We start from the raw sequence: 16,709 nt of genomic DNA, 5'->3' as shown, positions 1-16,709 counted from the left end.
CTCTTTGGGCCTGTCTGGCCTCAAATCTGGGCCTACATTGCCTCTTCAGGCCTGTTTGGCCCCAAATCTGGGCCTACTTTGCCTTTTGGGGCCTTTTTGGCCCCAAATCTGGGTCTGCTTTTCTTATTCAGGCCTGTTTGGCCCCACATCTGGGCCTACTTTGCCTTTTTGGGCCTTTTTTGCCCCAAATCTGGGCCTACTTCACTTATTCAGGCCTGTTTGGCCCCAAATCTGGGCCTACTTCACGTATTCAGGCCTATTTGGACCCAAATCTGGGCCTAGTTTGCTTTTTTGGGCCTGTTAGGCCCCAAATCTGGGCCTACTTTGCCTCTTCGGGCCTGTTTGGTCCCAAATCTGGGCCTAGTTTGCTTTTTTGGGCCTGTTAGGCCCCAAATCTGGGCCTACTTCACATATTCAAGCCTATTTGGGCCCAAATCTGGGCCTACTTCGCTCTTTTGGGCCTTTTTCGCCCCAAATCTGGGCCTACTTCACATATTCAGGCCTATTTGGGCCCAAATCTGGGCCTGCTTTGCCTTTTTGGGGGAAAATACGTGGCTTTAAGGTCTTTTGCTCGAGGTTTTTGACGTCACGCGGGCCTGAAATGGTTAAAAATGAGGTTTCAGCCCTAAAAATAACCCCCGGGGTGGAGTGTTTTTGTGCGGCCGCGCGCGGAGGCCGCGGCACCGTGGCGATGGTATTGACGCCTGGGGCGCAGGAACCAACGCCGTCGTCTCCTCCGGTGAGTCCTTCTCTCCCCAACCTCCCAAATTGACCTTTTTTGGGCTTTTTCACCCCAAAATTTTGGCCGGGTTTATGGGGGGGGGGACACCCCCCATTTTTGGGGGGTCGAAACGGCGGCCGAGGGCTGGAAATGGCGGCTCAGGGGGGAGTTTTGGCGGGAAAATGGTGGTTTGAGGTGATTTGAGGGCCTAAAATGTTGATTTTTAGGGCCAAAAATGTTGATTTCGGGGTTAAAATGTCGATTTTAGGGGCAAAAATGTTGATTTGGGGGCTCCAAATGTCGATTTTAGGGGTAAAAATGTCGATTTTAGGGGTAAAAATGTCGATTTTGAGGCAAAAAATGTGGATTTGAGGGCTAAAAAGATCGATTTTATGGACAAAAATATCGTTATTATGCCAAAAAATGTTGATTTGTAGGCAAAAATGTTGGGTTTAAGGCCAAAAATGTCGATTTTGAGGTAAAAAATGTCAATTTTAAGGCAAAAATGTTGATTTGAGGGTCAAAAATGTCTAGTTTGAGGCCAAAAATATCCATTTTAGGGTAAAAATGTTGATTTGAGGGCAAAAAATGTCAATTTGAGGGCAAAGATATTGAATTTAGGTGAAAAAAATGTGGATTTGAGGGTAAAAAATGTGGATTTGAGGGCAAAAATGTCAATTTTAGGGCAAAAATATTGAATTTAGGTAAAAAAATGTGGATTTGAGGGTAAAAAATGTGGATTTGAGGCCAAAAATGTTGATTTGGGGGCCGAAAAAGTCAATTTTAGGCAAAAATACTGATTTTGTGGCAGAAAATATCAATATTGTGCCCAAAAATGTCGATTTTAGGGTAAAAATGTTGATTCTAGGGTAAAAAATGTTTATTTTAGGGCAAAAAACATCAATTTTAGGGTAAAAATGTCGATTTGAGGGCAAATATTTATTTTGGGGCGTAAAAATATCAATATTATGCCAAAAAATGTTAATTTTAGGGCAAAAATGTTGATTTTAGGGCAAAAAATGTCAGTTTGTGGGCAAAAATATTGATTTTAGGGCCAAAAATGTCAATTTTAGGGTCTTTTAGGGAGAAATATTAGTTTTGAGGGGATTTTATGGCAGATTTGGGGCAAAAATGTCAATTTTAGGGCTTCTTTGGGGGAAAATCATGACATTTGGTGTTTGCTTTGGTCAAAACCCCCTAAAATTGGGTGAAAATCCCTCAAAAAGGGGATTTATTATTTTTTAATGGGATATTTATTAATTCAAACCGAATTAATGATCACTTCCCCCCCTCAATTTATCTATTTCATCATTAATAGCCACTAATTATTAAGCAGGGACTTGAGGAAAAGGGGTTTTTGGTGCATTTTTGTGAATTAAATTGAATTTTTTCTCCCAATTTAACCAATAATTGGACAAAATCTCCCCATTAATTGATCATTTGTAATTAATAATCAATAATTACTGCAGGGGGTGAAGCTAAAAGGGGCCATTTTGGGTTGAAAAAGTGAGTTTTCAGGGCAGAGTTGAGGGGAAAATAGAGACATTCATATTATTAATATTAATATTCCTATTAATTGGCATTTATTGACATTAATAGGCTTCTATTTATTCTTATTAAATTAATATTTTTATATTTAATAGATTATATTTCTGTCTTTGTATTATAAACCCACTTGGTTTCTATTAATTAATATCAATAGAATTAATTAATGATATTAATAAGCAGAAATAAATCCTGAAAACCCCAGAAAATAGAGGAAATAGCCACAATTAATTAATCAGTAATTAAAAATAAACCCCTAATACATCAACAAGAGGCCAAAGGTGTAAAAATAGCCCCTCAATTAATCAAATATCGAGATGAAGTTGATTAAGTAGAACTATTAATTGATTAAAAGGGGCAAAATAAAGAAATAAAAGGCAAAATAGATCAATTAATCACTTAATATATTCAAAGATTAATAGAAGAGGGATTAAAATGGGGAAAAATAAGGATATAAATTGTAGATATATTAAAAATAAGACCTAATTATCTAATTAAGGAAAGAATTAGGCATTAATTTATGTATTACTTAAGTGTATTGATTGATCTATTAATGCCTCTATTAATGCCTCTATTAATGCCTCTATTAATTTCTATTTAAATCCTATTTTATCCCTATATTAATTCCTATATTAATTGATTCATTTTCTCTATTAATTTCCCTATTAATTTTCTCTAATGTCTCAATTAATTCCTCTATTAATTCCTTTATTAATTTCTCTATCAATCCCTCTATTAATTGCTAAATTAATTGCTAAATTAATTCCTACACTACTCAATAGATCAAATAGATTTATTAATTTCTCTATTAATCCATTATTTCCCCTATTAATCCCTATATTATTGTCTTTATTAATTGATTTAATTGATTTATTAATTCCCCTATTAATCCATTGCTGCCCTTATTAATCCCTATATTAGTTAATTGAATTGATTTATTAATGTCTCTGTTATTTTCTCTATTAATCCCGACATTAATTAATATAAAATTGATAAACTGTTTTAGTATTAATCTATTAATTGATCATTAATCCCCTCTTTAATCGACAGATCATCAATACTTAATAATATCAATTACTTATTATTAAATTTAATACCCCACACACCTATTAATGAATTAACCATTATCAAGATTTAATAGCATCAATTAAATATTAGCAAATTAAATCCCACCTCCCTTATCATCTATTAATGAATTAACCATTATCAGGTTGAATATAATTATTTAATATTAAATATTAATATTTAATTAATATTATTTAATAGTAAACAATATTATATTGTATAAAATAAATTAAATATTAATAAATTACATCTTGCATCCTAAATAATTAGAAATTAATTAGCCATGATCAGGATTCAATTAAACGTTATTAAATATTATTAAATAATGAATTAATTACATGTGATGGGTTTTAATAATATTAATTAATGTTATTAAACCATACCACGAATTAATTAAATATTATTAAGATTTAATAACATTAATTAAGTGTCAATTAAATGTTATCAAACAATTAATGAATTAAATCGGGCCATGTTTAATATTAAATATTAATAACTCGGACATTATTCCCACAATCTAATCGCTAATATTTCGCTATTAATTAATTAATTCACCAATTAATCGAACCCTGAGACCTCCTCGACCCTCAAATACTCAATTATTTGATAAAACGACCCCAAAAAATCCAATTTTGGGGCTTTTCCCCCCCCTCAAATCTCAAAGAAACCATGAAAATAGCAAGAATAAGAATTAATAATTACTAATAAATTGGTTTAAGGGCTTCAAAATGGCGCCCGGTGCAGGTGGGAGGTTGTTTTTCAACCCAAAATCGCCCAAAATAACCTGGTTTTGGTTTCAAAACCACCAAAAAACGAGAAGTGGGTTTTTTTGGGGCCGTTTTTGCCCCATTTCCTCTTTCTACTTAATAAACTACTAATAATAATTAATAGAATTGGCGGGGCTTGAGAAGCTGCAGGTGTTTTTTTTGGGGAAGAAAAGGGCTTTTTTGGGGGAAGGAGCAATTTTTGGGGTGAATTCAGGAGGTTTGGGGCAAATTCAGGAGAAGAAAGAGGCAGAATATTAATTATTAGTCGCTAATAAATGATTAGGCGTTAATTGGGGGTGGGTTTGAGGACGTTAATTGATGATTAATTGCTATTTGGGAGGATTAATTGTAGGAATTATTAATTTGTATCGATTTCAGGCCTCGGTTTTGGTTGTATTAATAGATTTATTAGATTTATTAGGATTAATAACTGGATTGTAGGGGGTTTATTTGTGTGATTAATAGATTTAATGGGTTGATTAATAGATTTAATAGACTGATTAATAGATTTAATGGGTTGATTAATAGATTTAATAGATTGATTAATAGATTTAATGGGTTGATTAATTGATTTAATGGGTTCATCAATATATTTAATTGATTTATTAATACATTTAATGGTTTTATTAATTTTTAATATATTTATTAGTAGTTTTAATATATTTAATAGGTTTAATTAATTGAATTAATAGATTTAATAGATTGAATTAATAGATTAATATACTTAATAGACCGAATAGATTTAATTAATCTCTTTAATGGATTGATTAGATAGATTTATTAGTGTAATTAATCGGTTTAATAGACTTGATAATTTATTTAATACACTTAATAGAATTAATTAATCGCTTGAATAGACTTGATAGAATTAATTAAGGCACTTAATAGAATTAATTAATCGCTTGAATAGACTTGATAGAATTAATTAAGGCACTTAATAGAATTAATTAATCGTTTGAATAGACTTGATAGAATTAATTAAGGCACTTAATAGAATTAATTAATTGAATTAATAGACTTAATAGATGGAATCGATTGAATTAATCCATCGATTTATTAGGACTTAATGGATTTAATTAATCGATTTAATAGACTTAATAGATGGATTAATTAGGCTTAATAGATCGAATTAATAATGGACTTAATAGAGTTAATTAATCAATTTATTAGATTGAATAGATGGACTTAGTAGATTTAATAGCCCAGTTAGGGGGCAGCCCATACTGGTTTGTACTGGTCCGTACTGGTCCGTACTGGTTTATACTGGTACTGGTTCTGTAGGAGTAGCTATGGGGCAGCTGTGGGGTGCTGTACTGGTCCATACTGGTCCGTACTGGTTTATACTGGTACTGGTTCTGTAGGAGTAGCTATGGGGCAGCTGTGGGGTGCTGTACTGGTCCGTACTGGTCCGTACTGGTTTATACTGGTGCTGGTTCTGTAGGAGTAGCTATGGGGTAGCTGTGGGGTGCTGTACTGGTCCGTACTGGTTTATACTGGTACTGGTTCTGTAGGTGTAGCTATGGGGCAGCTGTGGGGTGCTGTACTGGTTCATACTGGCCCGTACTGGTTTATACTGGTACTGGTTCTGTAGGTGTAGCTATAGGGCAGCTGTGGGGTGCTGTACTGGTCCATACTGGTTTATACTGGTTTATACTGGTACTGGTTCTGTAGGAGTAGCTATGGAGCAGCTGTGGGTGCTGTACTGGTCTGTACTGGTTTATACTGGTACTGGTTCTGTAGGGAATAGCTATGGGGCAGCTATAGGGCAGTGTGGGGTTCTGTACTGGTTTATACTGGTACCGGTCCTGCAGACCCTGGTATGGGGCAGCTGTGGGGTGCTGTACTGGTCTGTACTGGTTTATACTGGTACTGGTTCTGTAGGAGTAGCTATGGGGCAGCTATAGGGCAGTGTGGGGTGCTGTACTGGTCTGTACTGGTTTATACTGGTACTGGTTCTGTAGGAGAAGCTATGGGGCAGCTGTGGGGTCCTGTACTGGTCCATACTGGTCCGTACTGGTTTATATTGGTTTATACTGGTACTGGTTCTGTAGGAGTAGCTATGGGGTAGCTGTGGGGTGCTGTACTGGTCCATACTGGTCCGTACTGGTTTATACTGGTACTGGTTCTGTAGGAGTAGCTATGGGGCAGCTGTGGGGTCCTGTACTGGTCCGTACTGGTCCGTACTGGTTTATATTGGTTTATACTGGTTCCGTAGGAGTAGCTATGGAGCAGCTGTGGGGTGCTGTACTGGTCCATACTGGTCCGTACTGGTTTATACTGGTACTGGTTCTGTAGGAGTAGCTATGGGGCAGCTATAGGGCAGTGTGGGGTTCTGTACTGGTCTGTACTGGTTTATACTGGTACCGGTCCTGCAGACCCTGGTATGGGGCAGCTGTGGGGTGCTGTACTGGTCCTTACTGGTCTATATTGGGATTGGTTCCTCAGAAGTAGCTATAGGGCAACTGTGGGTGCCGGTACGGTCCCAGTATGGGGCAGCTCATACTGGTCCTGTACTGGTCCTGTAGGTGTAGCTATGGGGCAGCTGTGGGGTGCTGTGCTGGTCCATACTGGTCTGTACTGGTCTATACTGGGATTGGTTCCACAGAAGTAGCTATGGGGCAGCTATGGGTGCCGGTACAGTCCCAGTATGGGGCAGCTCATACTGGTCCTGTACTGGTCCTGTAGGTGTAGCTATGGGACAGCTGTGGGGTGCTGTACTGGTCCATACTGGTCTGTACTGGTCTATACTGGGATTGGTTCCACAGAAGTAGCTATGGGGCAGCTATGGGTGCCGGTACAGTCCCAGTATGGGGCAGCTCATACTGGTCCTGTACTGGTCCTGTAGGTGTAGCTACGGGGCAGCTGTGGGGTGCTGTACTGGTCCGTACTGGTCCATACTGGTCCAGCAGACCCAGCTATGGGGCAGCTGTAGGTGCTGGTACGGTCCCAGTATGGGGCAGCTCATACTGGTCCTGTACTGGTCCTGCAGACACGGCTATGGGGCAGCTACGGGGAGCTGGTATTGGTTTATACTGGTCTATACTGGTTTATACTGGTCCTGGTCCTGAAGGGGTGGCTATGGGGCAGCTATGGGGTGCTGTACTGGTTTATACTGGTCTATACTGGTACTGGTCCCACAGAAGTGGTTATGGGACAGTTGTGGGGCAGCTGTGGGGTGCTGTACTGGGCCATACTGGTCCATACTGTTCTATACTGGTTCTGCAGACACAGCTATAGGGCAGCTATGGGTGCCGGTACGGTCCCAGTATGGGGCAGCTCATACTGGTCCTGTACTGGTCCTGTAGGTGTAGCTGTGGGGCATCTATGGGGTGTAGTACTGGTCCTTACTGGTCCATACTGGTTTATACTGGCATTGGTTCCACAGAAGTAGCTATAGGGCAGCTGTGGGTGCTGGTACGGTCCCAGTATGGGGCAGCTCATACTGGTCCTGTACTGGCACTACTGGTCTTTGTTCAGCCACTGGCGGGTTAGGCCTCAAAATGGGGGATTTGGGCCCAAAATGGCGGATTTGGGCCCCAAAATGGCGTATTTGGGCCCAAAATGGTGGTTTAGGCCTCAAAATTGTTGGTTTGGGCCTAAAATTGTGGTTTAGGCCTCAAAATGGAGGATTTGCACCCAAAATTGGGGGATTTGGTGCCTAAAATGGCGGATTTGGACCTCAAAATGGCGGATTTGGGCCCAAAATGGTGGTTTAGGCCTCAAAATTGTTGGTTTGGGCCTAAAATTGTGGTTTAGGCCTCAAAATGGAGGATTTGCACCCAAAATTGGGGGATTTGAGCCCCAAATTTGGGGGATTTGGGCCTCAAAATGGCGGGCTAGGCCTCAAAATGGCAGGTTAGGCCCCAAAATTGGGGGATTTGGGCCCTAAAATGGCGGATTTGGTGCCTAAAATGGTGGGTTAGGCCCCAAAATGGCGGGTTAGGCCCCAAAATTGGGGGATTTGGGCCCTAAAATGGCGGATTTGGTGCCTAAAATGGCGGGTTAGGCCCCAAAATGGCGGGTTAGGCCCCAAAATCGTGGATTTGGGCCCCAAAATGGCGGGTTTGGGTCTCAAAATGGCGGCTTAGGCCTCAAAATCGTGGATTTGGGCCCCAAAATGGCGGGTTTGGGTCTCAAAATGGCAGCTTAGGCCTCAAAATGGAGGATTTGGGCCCAAAATTGGGGGATTCGGGACCAAAAAGGGCAGATTTGGGGCCTAAAATGGGGGATTTGGGCCCCAAAAAATGTCACGTCAGGCCCCAAAATGACAGATTTTAACCCCCAAAAAAAGTAGTTGGTTTGGCCCCAAACCTCTCGATTTTTGGCCCCAAACTCTCCATTTTCACCCCAAAAAGGCTCGTTTTCCACCCCTCAAATTCGAGGGTCGATTTTTAGCCCCAAAAGCCTCAATTTTTCCCTCAAAAAGTCTCGATTCCTCCCCCAAAAAAGTGACAATTTCCCTCCAAAATTGCCCGTTTTCCCTTCCAAAACCATCAATTTTCCGCCCTAAAAGTGTCAATTCTCACCCAAAACCCTCTTGATTTTCACCCCGAAAGCCTCAATTTCCCCCCCAAAACGTGGGGGTCGATTTTTACTCCCAAAAAAGTGTTAATTTCCCCCCAAAAAATGTCAATTTCCCTCCAAAATTCCCATTTTTTCCCGCCGAAAAAGTGAATAAACCTCCAAACGCATCAATTTTCCCCAAAAAACCCTCTTTTTTTTTTCCCCAAAAACCCCTCAATTCCCCCCAAAATTTGAGTGTTGATTTTTCCCCATAAAAATATCAATTTTTACCTCACAAAGTATCAATTTTCCCAAAAAAAGTGTCAATTTCCCTCCAAAATTCCCCTTTTTTCCCCTTCAAAAGATCGAAAAACCCTCCAAATGCATCAATTTTCCCCAAAAAAACCCTCTTTTTTTCCCCAAAAACCCCCTCAAATCCCCCCAAAACTTGAGTGTTGATTTTTTCCCCATAAAAATATCAATTTTTACCTCACAAAGTCTCAACTTTCCCCCAAAAATTGTCAATCACCCTTGAAATTCCCCACTTTCTCCTTCCGATAGATCAAAAAAAACCCTCCGAAACCATCAAATTCCCCCCAAAACCCCCTTTTTTTCCCCCAAAAACCCCCTCAAACCCCCCCAAATTTTACCTATTGACCCTCCCCCTCTCCCCCTTCGGTTTTTACCTCACAAATTCTCCATTTGTGCCTCGATTTCCCCCCAAAACCCTCCGTTTTCCCGCCATTTCCCACCGTTTTCCCACCGTTTTCCCACCGTTTTCCCACCGTTTTCCCACCGTTTCCCACCGTTTTCCCACCGTTTCCCACCGTTTCCCGCCATTTCCCCGGATTTCCCGCCGTTTTCCCGGCGTTTCCCGCCATTTCCCCAGACTTCCGCCATTTTCCCGCATCTCCCACCGTTTTCCCGCCATTTTCCCACCGTTTTCCCACCGTTTCCCACCGTTTCCCGCCATTTCCCCGGATTTCCCGGCGTTTTCCCGGTGTTTCCCGCCATTTCCCCGGATTTCCGCCATTTTCCCGCATTTCCCACCGTTTTCCCGCCATTTTCCCGGCGTTTCCCACCGTTTTCCCGGCGTTTCCCGCCATTTTCCCGGCGTTCCCCGCCATTTTCCCAGCGTTTCCCACCGTTTCCCGCCATTTCCCCGGATTTCCGCCATTTCCCCGCATTTCCCGCCACTTTTCCGCCATTTTCCCGGCGTTTCCCGCCATTTCCCCAGCGTTTCCCGGCGTTTCCGGCCGTTTCCCACCGTTGCCCTCCATTTCCCGCCATTCCCCCCCCCGTTTCCCGCCAGTTAACGCATCTTCTCTCCCCTCCCCCCACCCCAGAGCAGCCCCGCCGCCCTCAACTCTTCCCATTGGCCCCTTGTGGTGGCCCCGCCTCCCCCGACCTCTACTCCGTCGGCTGTTTGGCCTCCACCTTCCTCCCCGACGACGTCACCATGACCTGGCAGAACCACCTCAACCAGAGCGTCACCCGCGGCGTCACCCGCTACCCCTCGGTGGCCATTTCCGGCACCTACACGGCCAGCAGCCATCTTGGGTTGCCCCTCTTGGAAGGGAAGAGCCAACAGCCCTTCTACTGCAAGGCCACCCATCCCGAAGGGATTGTGGTCATCGAGGTGCACAACGAGGGTGAGTCGTGGCAGCTCCTCCAGCTTGGTCTTCCTCCAGCTTGGTCTTCCTCCATCTTGGTTCTCCTCCATCTTGGTCTTCCTCCATCTTGCTCCTCCATCTTGGTCTTCCTCCATCTTGCTCCTCCATCTTGGTCTTCCTCCATCTTGGTTCTCCTCCATCTTGGTCTTCCTCCATCCTGCTCCTCCTCCATCCTGCTCTTCCTCCATCCTGCTCTTCCTCCATCCTGCTCTTCCTCCATCTTGGTTCTCCTCCATCCTGCTCTTCCTCCATCCTGTTCCTCCATCCTGCTCTTCTTCCATCTTGGTTCTCCTCCATCCTGCTCTTCCTCCATCCTGCTCTTCCTCCATCCTGCTCTTCCTCCATCCTGCTCCTCCATCCTGCTCTTCCTCCATCTTGGTTCTCCTCCATCCTGCTCTTCCTCCATCCTGTTCCTCCATCCTGCTCTTCTTCCATCTTGGTTTTCCTCCATCCTGGTTTTCCTCCATCCTGGTTTTCCTCCATCTTGGCTCTTCCTCCATCTTGGCTCTTCCTCCATCCTGGTTCTTCTCCACCCTTGTGCTTCTTCATCCTGGTGTTCCTCTGCTCCTCCATCTTGATTCTCCTCCATCCTGCTCTTCCTCCATCTTGGTTCTCCCCCATCCTGGTCTTCTTCCATCTTGCTGTTCCTCCTCCATCTTGCTGTTCCTCCTCCATCTTGCTGCTCCTCCACCCCTCTGCTCCCCCCTCCCCCCCTCCCCCACCCCAAGCTCCGCCCCCTTCTAACCCCACCCCTTCTTTTCCAGGCTCCTTTCCTCTCCCTGAGGTCTCCATCCACCCACCTTCCGCTGAGGACTTCCTGGGTCCCCACCTCAACTCCAGCATCTTCTGTCACGTCCTGGTGTCCAAGGCCACCCCCACTTCCGTCGTCCAATGGCTGAAGAACGGGAAGGTCCTCCAGGAGGGCGTGACCAACGAGCGCTTGGTGGCCGCTCAAGGCCAAGGCCCCGACGTCATCGACAGTCGCCTCAGCGTCACCAAGGCAGAGTGGGATGCTGGGAATGTCTACACGTGTCGGGTGGAGGACGAGATGAGGAACACCAGCAAGGCCCTGGAGTGCGGGAGTGAGTAGGGGTTGGGGGGTGGGAGGTCCTCCAGGGCTGGGGGGAGGTCCTCCAGGGGGTGGAAGTCCACCACCATGGGATGGAAGCCCATCACCATGGGGTGGAGGTCAACCAAGATGGGGTGGAGGTCAACCAAGATGGGGTGGAGGTCAACCAAGATGGGGTGGAGGTCCTCCAAGGTAGGGGGGAGGTCCTCCAGCGGGTGGAAGTCCACCACGAGAGGATGCAAGTCCACCATGATGGGTTGGAAGCCCATCACCATGGGATGGAAGCCCATCACCATGGGGTGGAGGTCAGCCAAGATGGGGTAGAGGTCCTCCAGGGTAGGGGGGAGGTCCTCCAGGGGTTGGAAGTCCACCACGATGGGTTGGAAGTCCACCAAGATGGGGTGGAGGTCAACCAAGATGGGGTAGAGGTCCACCATGACGGGTTAGAAGCCCACCATGGGGCGAAGCTCAAACCCAACGGGGCAAAAGTCAACCAGGATGGGCTTGAAGGTCCAGCAAGGGGGTGCAAATCCACCAGGGTGGAGGTGAGGCCCCCAAGAAACCCACCACGTTGCCATCACCTCTTCCAGTTGTCCCCGGCAGCGGTGAGGACATCAAGGTGCAAGTCATCCCTCCGGCCTTCATCGACATCTTCCAAGACAAGGTGGCCAAGTTGACCTGTCAAGTGTCCAACCTCCCCAGCTCGGATGGCTTGGAGATCTCCTGGTGGACAGAAAGTGGGGAGAAACTGGCCACCAAGATGTCCTCTCAAACCCTCCAACCCAACGGGCTCTACAGGGTGGAGGGCGTGGCCAGCGTCTGCGCCGACCAATGGGACAAGGGGGAGGTCTTCACTTGCAAGGTGACCCACCCTGAGCTGCTCTTCCCCACCGAGGTCACGTTGCAGAAGACCAAGGGTGAGTCCTTGGGGGGGGTCGGGGTGGGTTTTGGGGGCAACACCGGGGGAGACGGCGGCGATGCCGGGGCAAAAAAAAAATGGGGCGGGATCGGGTCGATTTCTTCTTTGGGGGGGGGGCAAGTTGGAGCGAGGTTGGGGGAGATTGGGGCAATTGGGTTGAGTTTGGGGCAGATTGGGTTGAGTTTGGGGCAAATTGGGGGAGATTGGGGCAATTGGATGGGTTTGGGGGGGGGAAATTGGGGCAATTGGATCAAGTTTGGGGGCGATTTGGGGGAGATTGGAGCAACTGGATCAAGTTTGGGGGCAAACTGGGGGAGATTGGGGCAATTGGATCAAGTATGGGGGCAATTTGGGGGAGATTGTGGCAATTGGATCGATTTGGGGGGGAAATTGGGACAATTGGATCAAGTTTGGGGGCAATTTGGGGGAGATTGGGGCAATTGGATCAAGTATGGGGGCGATTTGGGGGAGATTGGGGCAATTGGATCGATTTGGGGGGGAAATTGGGGCAATTGGATTATTTTGGGGGCAATTTGGGGGAGATTGGGGCAGTTGGATCGAGTTTGGGGGCAATGGGATCAAATTTGGGGGCAATTTGGGAGAAACTGGGGCAATTGGACCGATTTGGGGGGGAAATTGGGGCAGTTGGATGGATTTGGGGGTGATTTGGTGGAGACTGGGGCAATTGGATCGATTTTGGGGGGAGATTGGGGCAATTGGATCAAGTTTGGGGGCGATTTGGGGGCGATTGGGGCAATTGGATCGACTTGGGGGAGAAATTGGGACAATTGGATCAAGTTTGGGGGTGATTTGGGAGAAACTGGGGCAATTGGACCGATTTGGGGGGAAATTGGGGCAGTTGGATGGATTTGGGGGTGATTTGGTGGAGACTGGGGCAATTGGATCGATTTTGGGGGGAGATTGGGGCAATTGGATCAAGTTTGGGGGCGATTTGGGGGAGATTGGGGCAATTGGATCGATTTTGGGGGGAGATTGGGGCAATTGGATCAAGTTTGGGGGTGATTTGGGAGAAACTGGGGCAACTGGATCGATTTTGGAGGAAATTGGGGCAGTTGGATCGATTTTGGGGGGAGATTGGGGCAATTGGATCAAGTTTGGGGGCGATTTGGAGGAGATTGGGGCAATTGGATCGACTTGGGGGAGAAATTGGGACAATTGGATCAAGTTTCGGGGCAATTTGGGGGAGATTGGGGCAATTGGATCGATTTGGGGGGGAAATTGGGGCAATTGGATTATTTTGGGGGCAATTTGGGGGAGATTGGGGCAGTTGGATCGAGTTTGAGGGCAATGGAATCAAATTTGGGGGCAATTTGGGAGAAACTGGGGCAATTGGACCGATTTGGGGGGGAAACTGGGGCAGTTGGATGGATTTGGGGGTGATTTGGGGGAGACTGGGGCAATTGGATCGATTTTGGGGGGAGATTGGGGCAATTGGATCAAGTTTGGGGGCGATTTGGGGGCGATTGGGGCAATTGGATCGACTTGGGGGAGAAATTGGGACAATTGGATCAAGTTTGGGGGTGATTTGGGAGAAACTGGGGCAATTGGACCGATTTGGGGGGGAAATTGGGGCAGTTGGATGGATTTGGGGGTGATTTGGTGGAGACTGGGGCAATTGGATCGATTTTGGGGGGAGATTGGGGCAATTGGATCAAGTTTGGGGGCGATTTGGGGGAGATTGGGGCAATTGGATCGATTTTGGGGGGGAAATTGGGGCAATTGGATTATTTTGGGGGCAATTTGGGGGAGATTGGGGCAATTGGATCGAGTTTGGGGGCAATGGGATCAAATTTGGGGGCAATTTGGGAGAAACTGGGGCAATTGGACCGATTTGGGGGGGAAATTGGGGCAGTTGGATGGATTTGGGGGTGATTTGGTGGAGACTGGGGCAATTGGATCGATTTTGGGGGGAGATTGGGGCAATTGGATCAAGTTTGGGGGCGATTTGGAGGAGATTGGGGCAATTGGATCGATTTTGGGGGGGAAATTGGGGCAATTGGATTATTTTGGGGGCAATTTGGGGGAGATTGGGGCAGTTGGATCGAGTTTGGGGGCAATGGGATCAAATTTGGGGGCAATTTGGGAGAAACTGGGCCAATTGGATCGATTTGGGGGGGAAATTGGGGCAGTTGGATGGATTTGGGGGTGATTTGGGGGAGACTGGGGCAATTGGATCAAGTTTGGGGGCGATTTGGGGGAGATTGGGGCAACTGGATCAAGTATGGGGGTGATCTGGGGGAGATTGGGGCAATTGGATCAATTTTGGGGGGAAATTGGGGGCAATTGGATCAAGTTTGGGGGTGATTTTGGAGAAACTGGGGCAATTGGACCGATTTGGGGGGGAAACTGGGGCAGTTGGATGGATTTGGGGGTGATTTGGGGGAGACTGGGGCAATTGGATCGATTTTGGGGGGAGATTGGGGCAATTGGATCAAGTTTGGGGGCGATTTGGGGGCGATTGGGGCAATTGGATCGACTTGGGGGAGAAATTGGGACAATTGGATCAAGTTTGGGGGTGATTTGGGAGAAACTGGGGCAATTGGACCGATTTGGGGGGGAAATTGGGGCAGTTGGATCGATTTGGGGGGGAGATTGGGGCAATTGGATCAAGTTTGGGGGCGATTAGGGGGAGATTGGGGCAATTGGATCGATTTTGGGGGGAGATTGGGGCAATTGGATCAAGTTTGGGGGTGATTTGGGAGAAACTGGGGCAACTGGATCAATTTTGTGGGGAGATTGGGGCAATTGGATCAAGTTTGGGGGTGATTTGGGAGAAACTGGGGCAACTGGATCGATTTTGGAGGAAATTGGGGCAGTTGGATCGATTTTGGGGGGAGATTGGGGCAATTGGATCAAGTTTGGGGGCGATTTGGGGGAGATTGGGGCAATTGCATCAAGTTTGGGGGCGATTTGGGAGAAACTGGGGCAATTGGACTGATTTGGGGGGGAAACTGGGGCAGTCGGATCGATTTTGGGGGGCGATTTGGGGGAGATCGGGGCAATTGCCTCGATTTCGGGGGGCGATTTCCGGGGAAACCGAGGCGACTTGCCCCGTTTCGGGGTCCAAACCGGTTTCAACCCCTTCCAACTCGACCCCCTGGGGGCCCAACCCGGGTGCAATTGCCCCAACTTCCCCTTTTTGGGGGCAACTTCGGGTCCTTCCGCCTCCGTCTCCCGCCCTTTTCCGCCGCGACGGCGCCGGAAACGCTTCGTTTCCGGCCGCTTCCGCCGCCGTTTCTCCCTTTCCGCCCCCGTTTTTTTTTGGCTGATGACGTCAGCGATGACCTCACCCTCTCCCCCCGCAGGTCGTGACGTCAAAGCCCCCTCCATCTACGTCTTCCCCCCTCCTGCTGAGCAACTGGCCGCTCACGAAACCGCCACCGTCACGTGTTTGGCCAAAGGCTTCAACCCCCCCGACATCTTCTTCCGGTGGCTCCGCAACGGCGACGTCATCCCGGAAACCGATTACGTCACCACCCCCGCCATGTTGGAAGCTCATCAAACCACTTCTTACATCACTTACAGCTCCTTAAGCATCGGGGGTGATGATTGGGCGGCCGGGAATGTTTATACTTGTTTGGTGGGACACGAGGAGCTCCCGATGCAGGTGACGCAGAAATCGGTCGACAAAGCTTCCGGTAAACCCGCCAACGTCAACGTCTCCCTCGTCCTCTCCGACTTGGCCAACACCTGTTATTAAACCTCTCACTTATTTCTACTTTTATTAAGCAAAAAAAAAAGCAAAAAGCAAAAAAAAAGCAATAAAAAAATCGATTTGATACAAAAAATGTGATTTATTTTTTTTCCCCCACCTTATTTTTGGTCATTTTGACCCCCTGGAAGAACTAATCATGGAGTTTATATTCATTAAATTCAAATATTCCCCTTTTTAAAAATTTGCAGGCAGGAAAGAGAAAGGTAAAAAAAACCAACAACCCTAAAATAGTTAAAAATTGCAAGAAAATAGTGATTTTTCATTAAAAAAACAGCAATAAAATATCGTTTTGAATGAAAAAATGGCAAGAAAATCTCTTTTGGAATGAAAAAAATCGAAATGAAACGTCCATTTTAATTAAAAAATTGTAATAAACCAGCGATTTGCATTAAAAATTGCAACAAAATAGTGATTTTAATTAAAAAATGGCAAGAAAGTATCGATTTGGATGAAAAAATAGCCACAAAAGAGCGATTTTTATTTAAAAAGTGCAATAAAATCTCGGTATTCATGAAGAAAATGCAATAAAATATCGATTTATGTTTAAAAATGGCAAGAAAATATTGATTTTGATGAAAGGATGGCAATGAAATGTCGATTTTAATTTTGAAGTGGCAAGAAAAGATCCATTTTAAGTAAAAAATGGGAATAAAATAGCGATATTAATGAAAAAATGGCAATAAAATATTGATTTTCATGAAAAAATTGCCA

The 16,709-nt window shown here is 45.8% G+C and overlaps 1 gene segment (V, D, J or C); it reads left to right on the top strand.

Moving 5' to 3' along the window:
* The first annotated feature begins 690 nt into the window (after positions 1-690).
* On the top strand, positions 691-16,071 carry LOC127396354 (Ig mu chain C region-like). The segment is given in 5 exon segments: positions 691-739; positions 9,948-10,253; positions 11,039-11,356; positions 11,934-12,260; positions 15,589-16,071. Coding segments are annotated over 4 exon segments (1,233 nt in total).
* Positions 16,072-16,709: the final 638 nt, after the last annotated feature.

This window comes from Apus apus, unplaced genomic scaffold (genome assembly GCF_020740795.1).
Source record: "Apus apus isolate bApuApu2 unplaced genomic scaffold, bApuApu2.pri.cur manual_scaffold_84_ctg1, whole genome shotgun sequence".
In the NCBI taxonomy this organism is placed as follows: domain Eukaryota; kingdom Metazoa; phylum Chordata; class Aves; order Apodiformes; family Apodidae; genus Apus; species Apus apus.
Note: the sequence above shows the minus strand (reverse complement) of the source record. Positions and strands in the feature narration are given on the sequence as shown.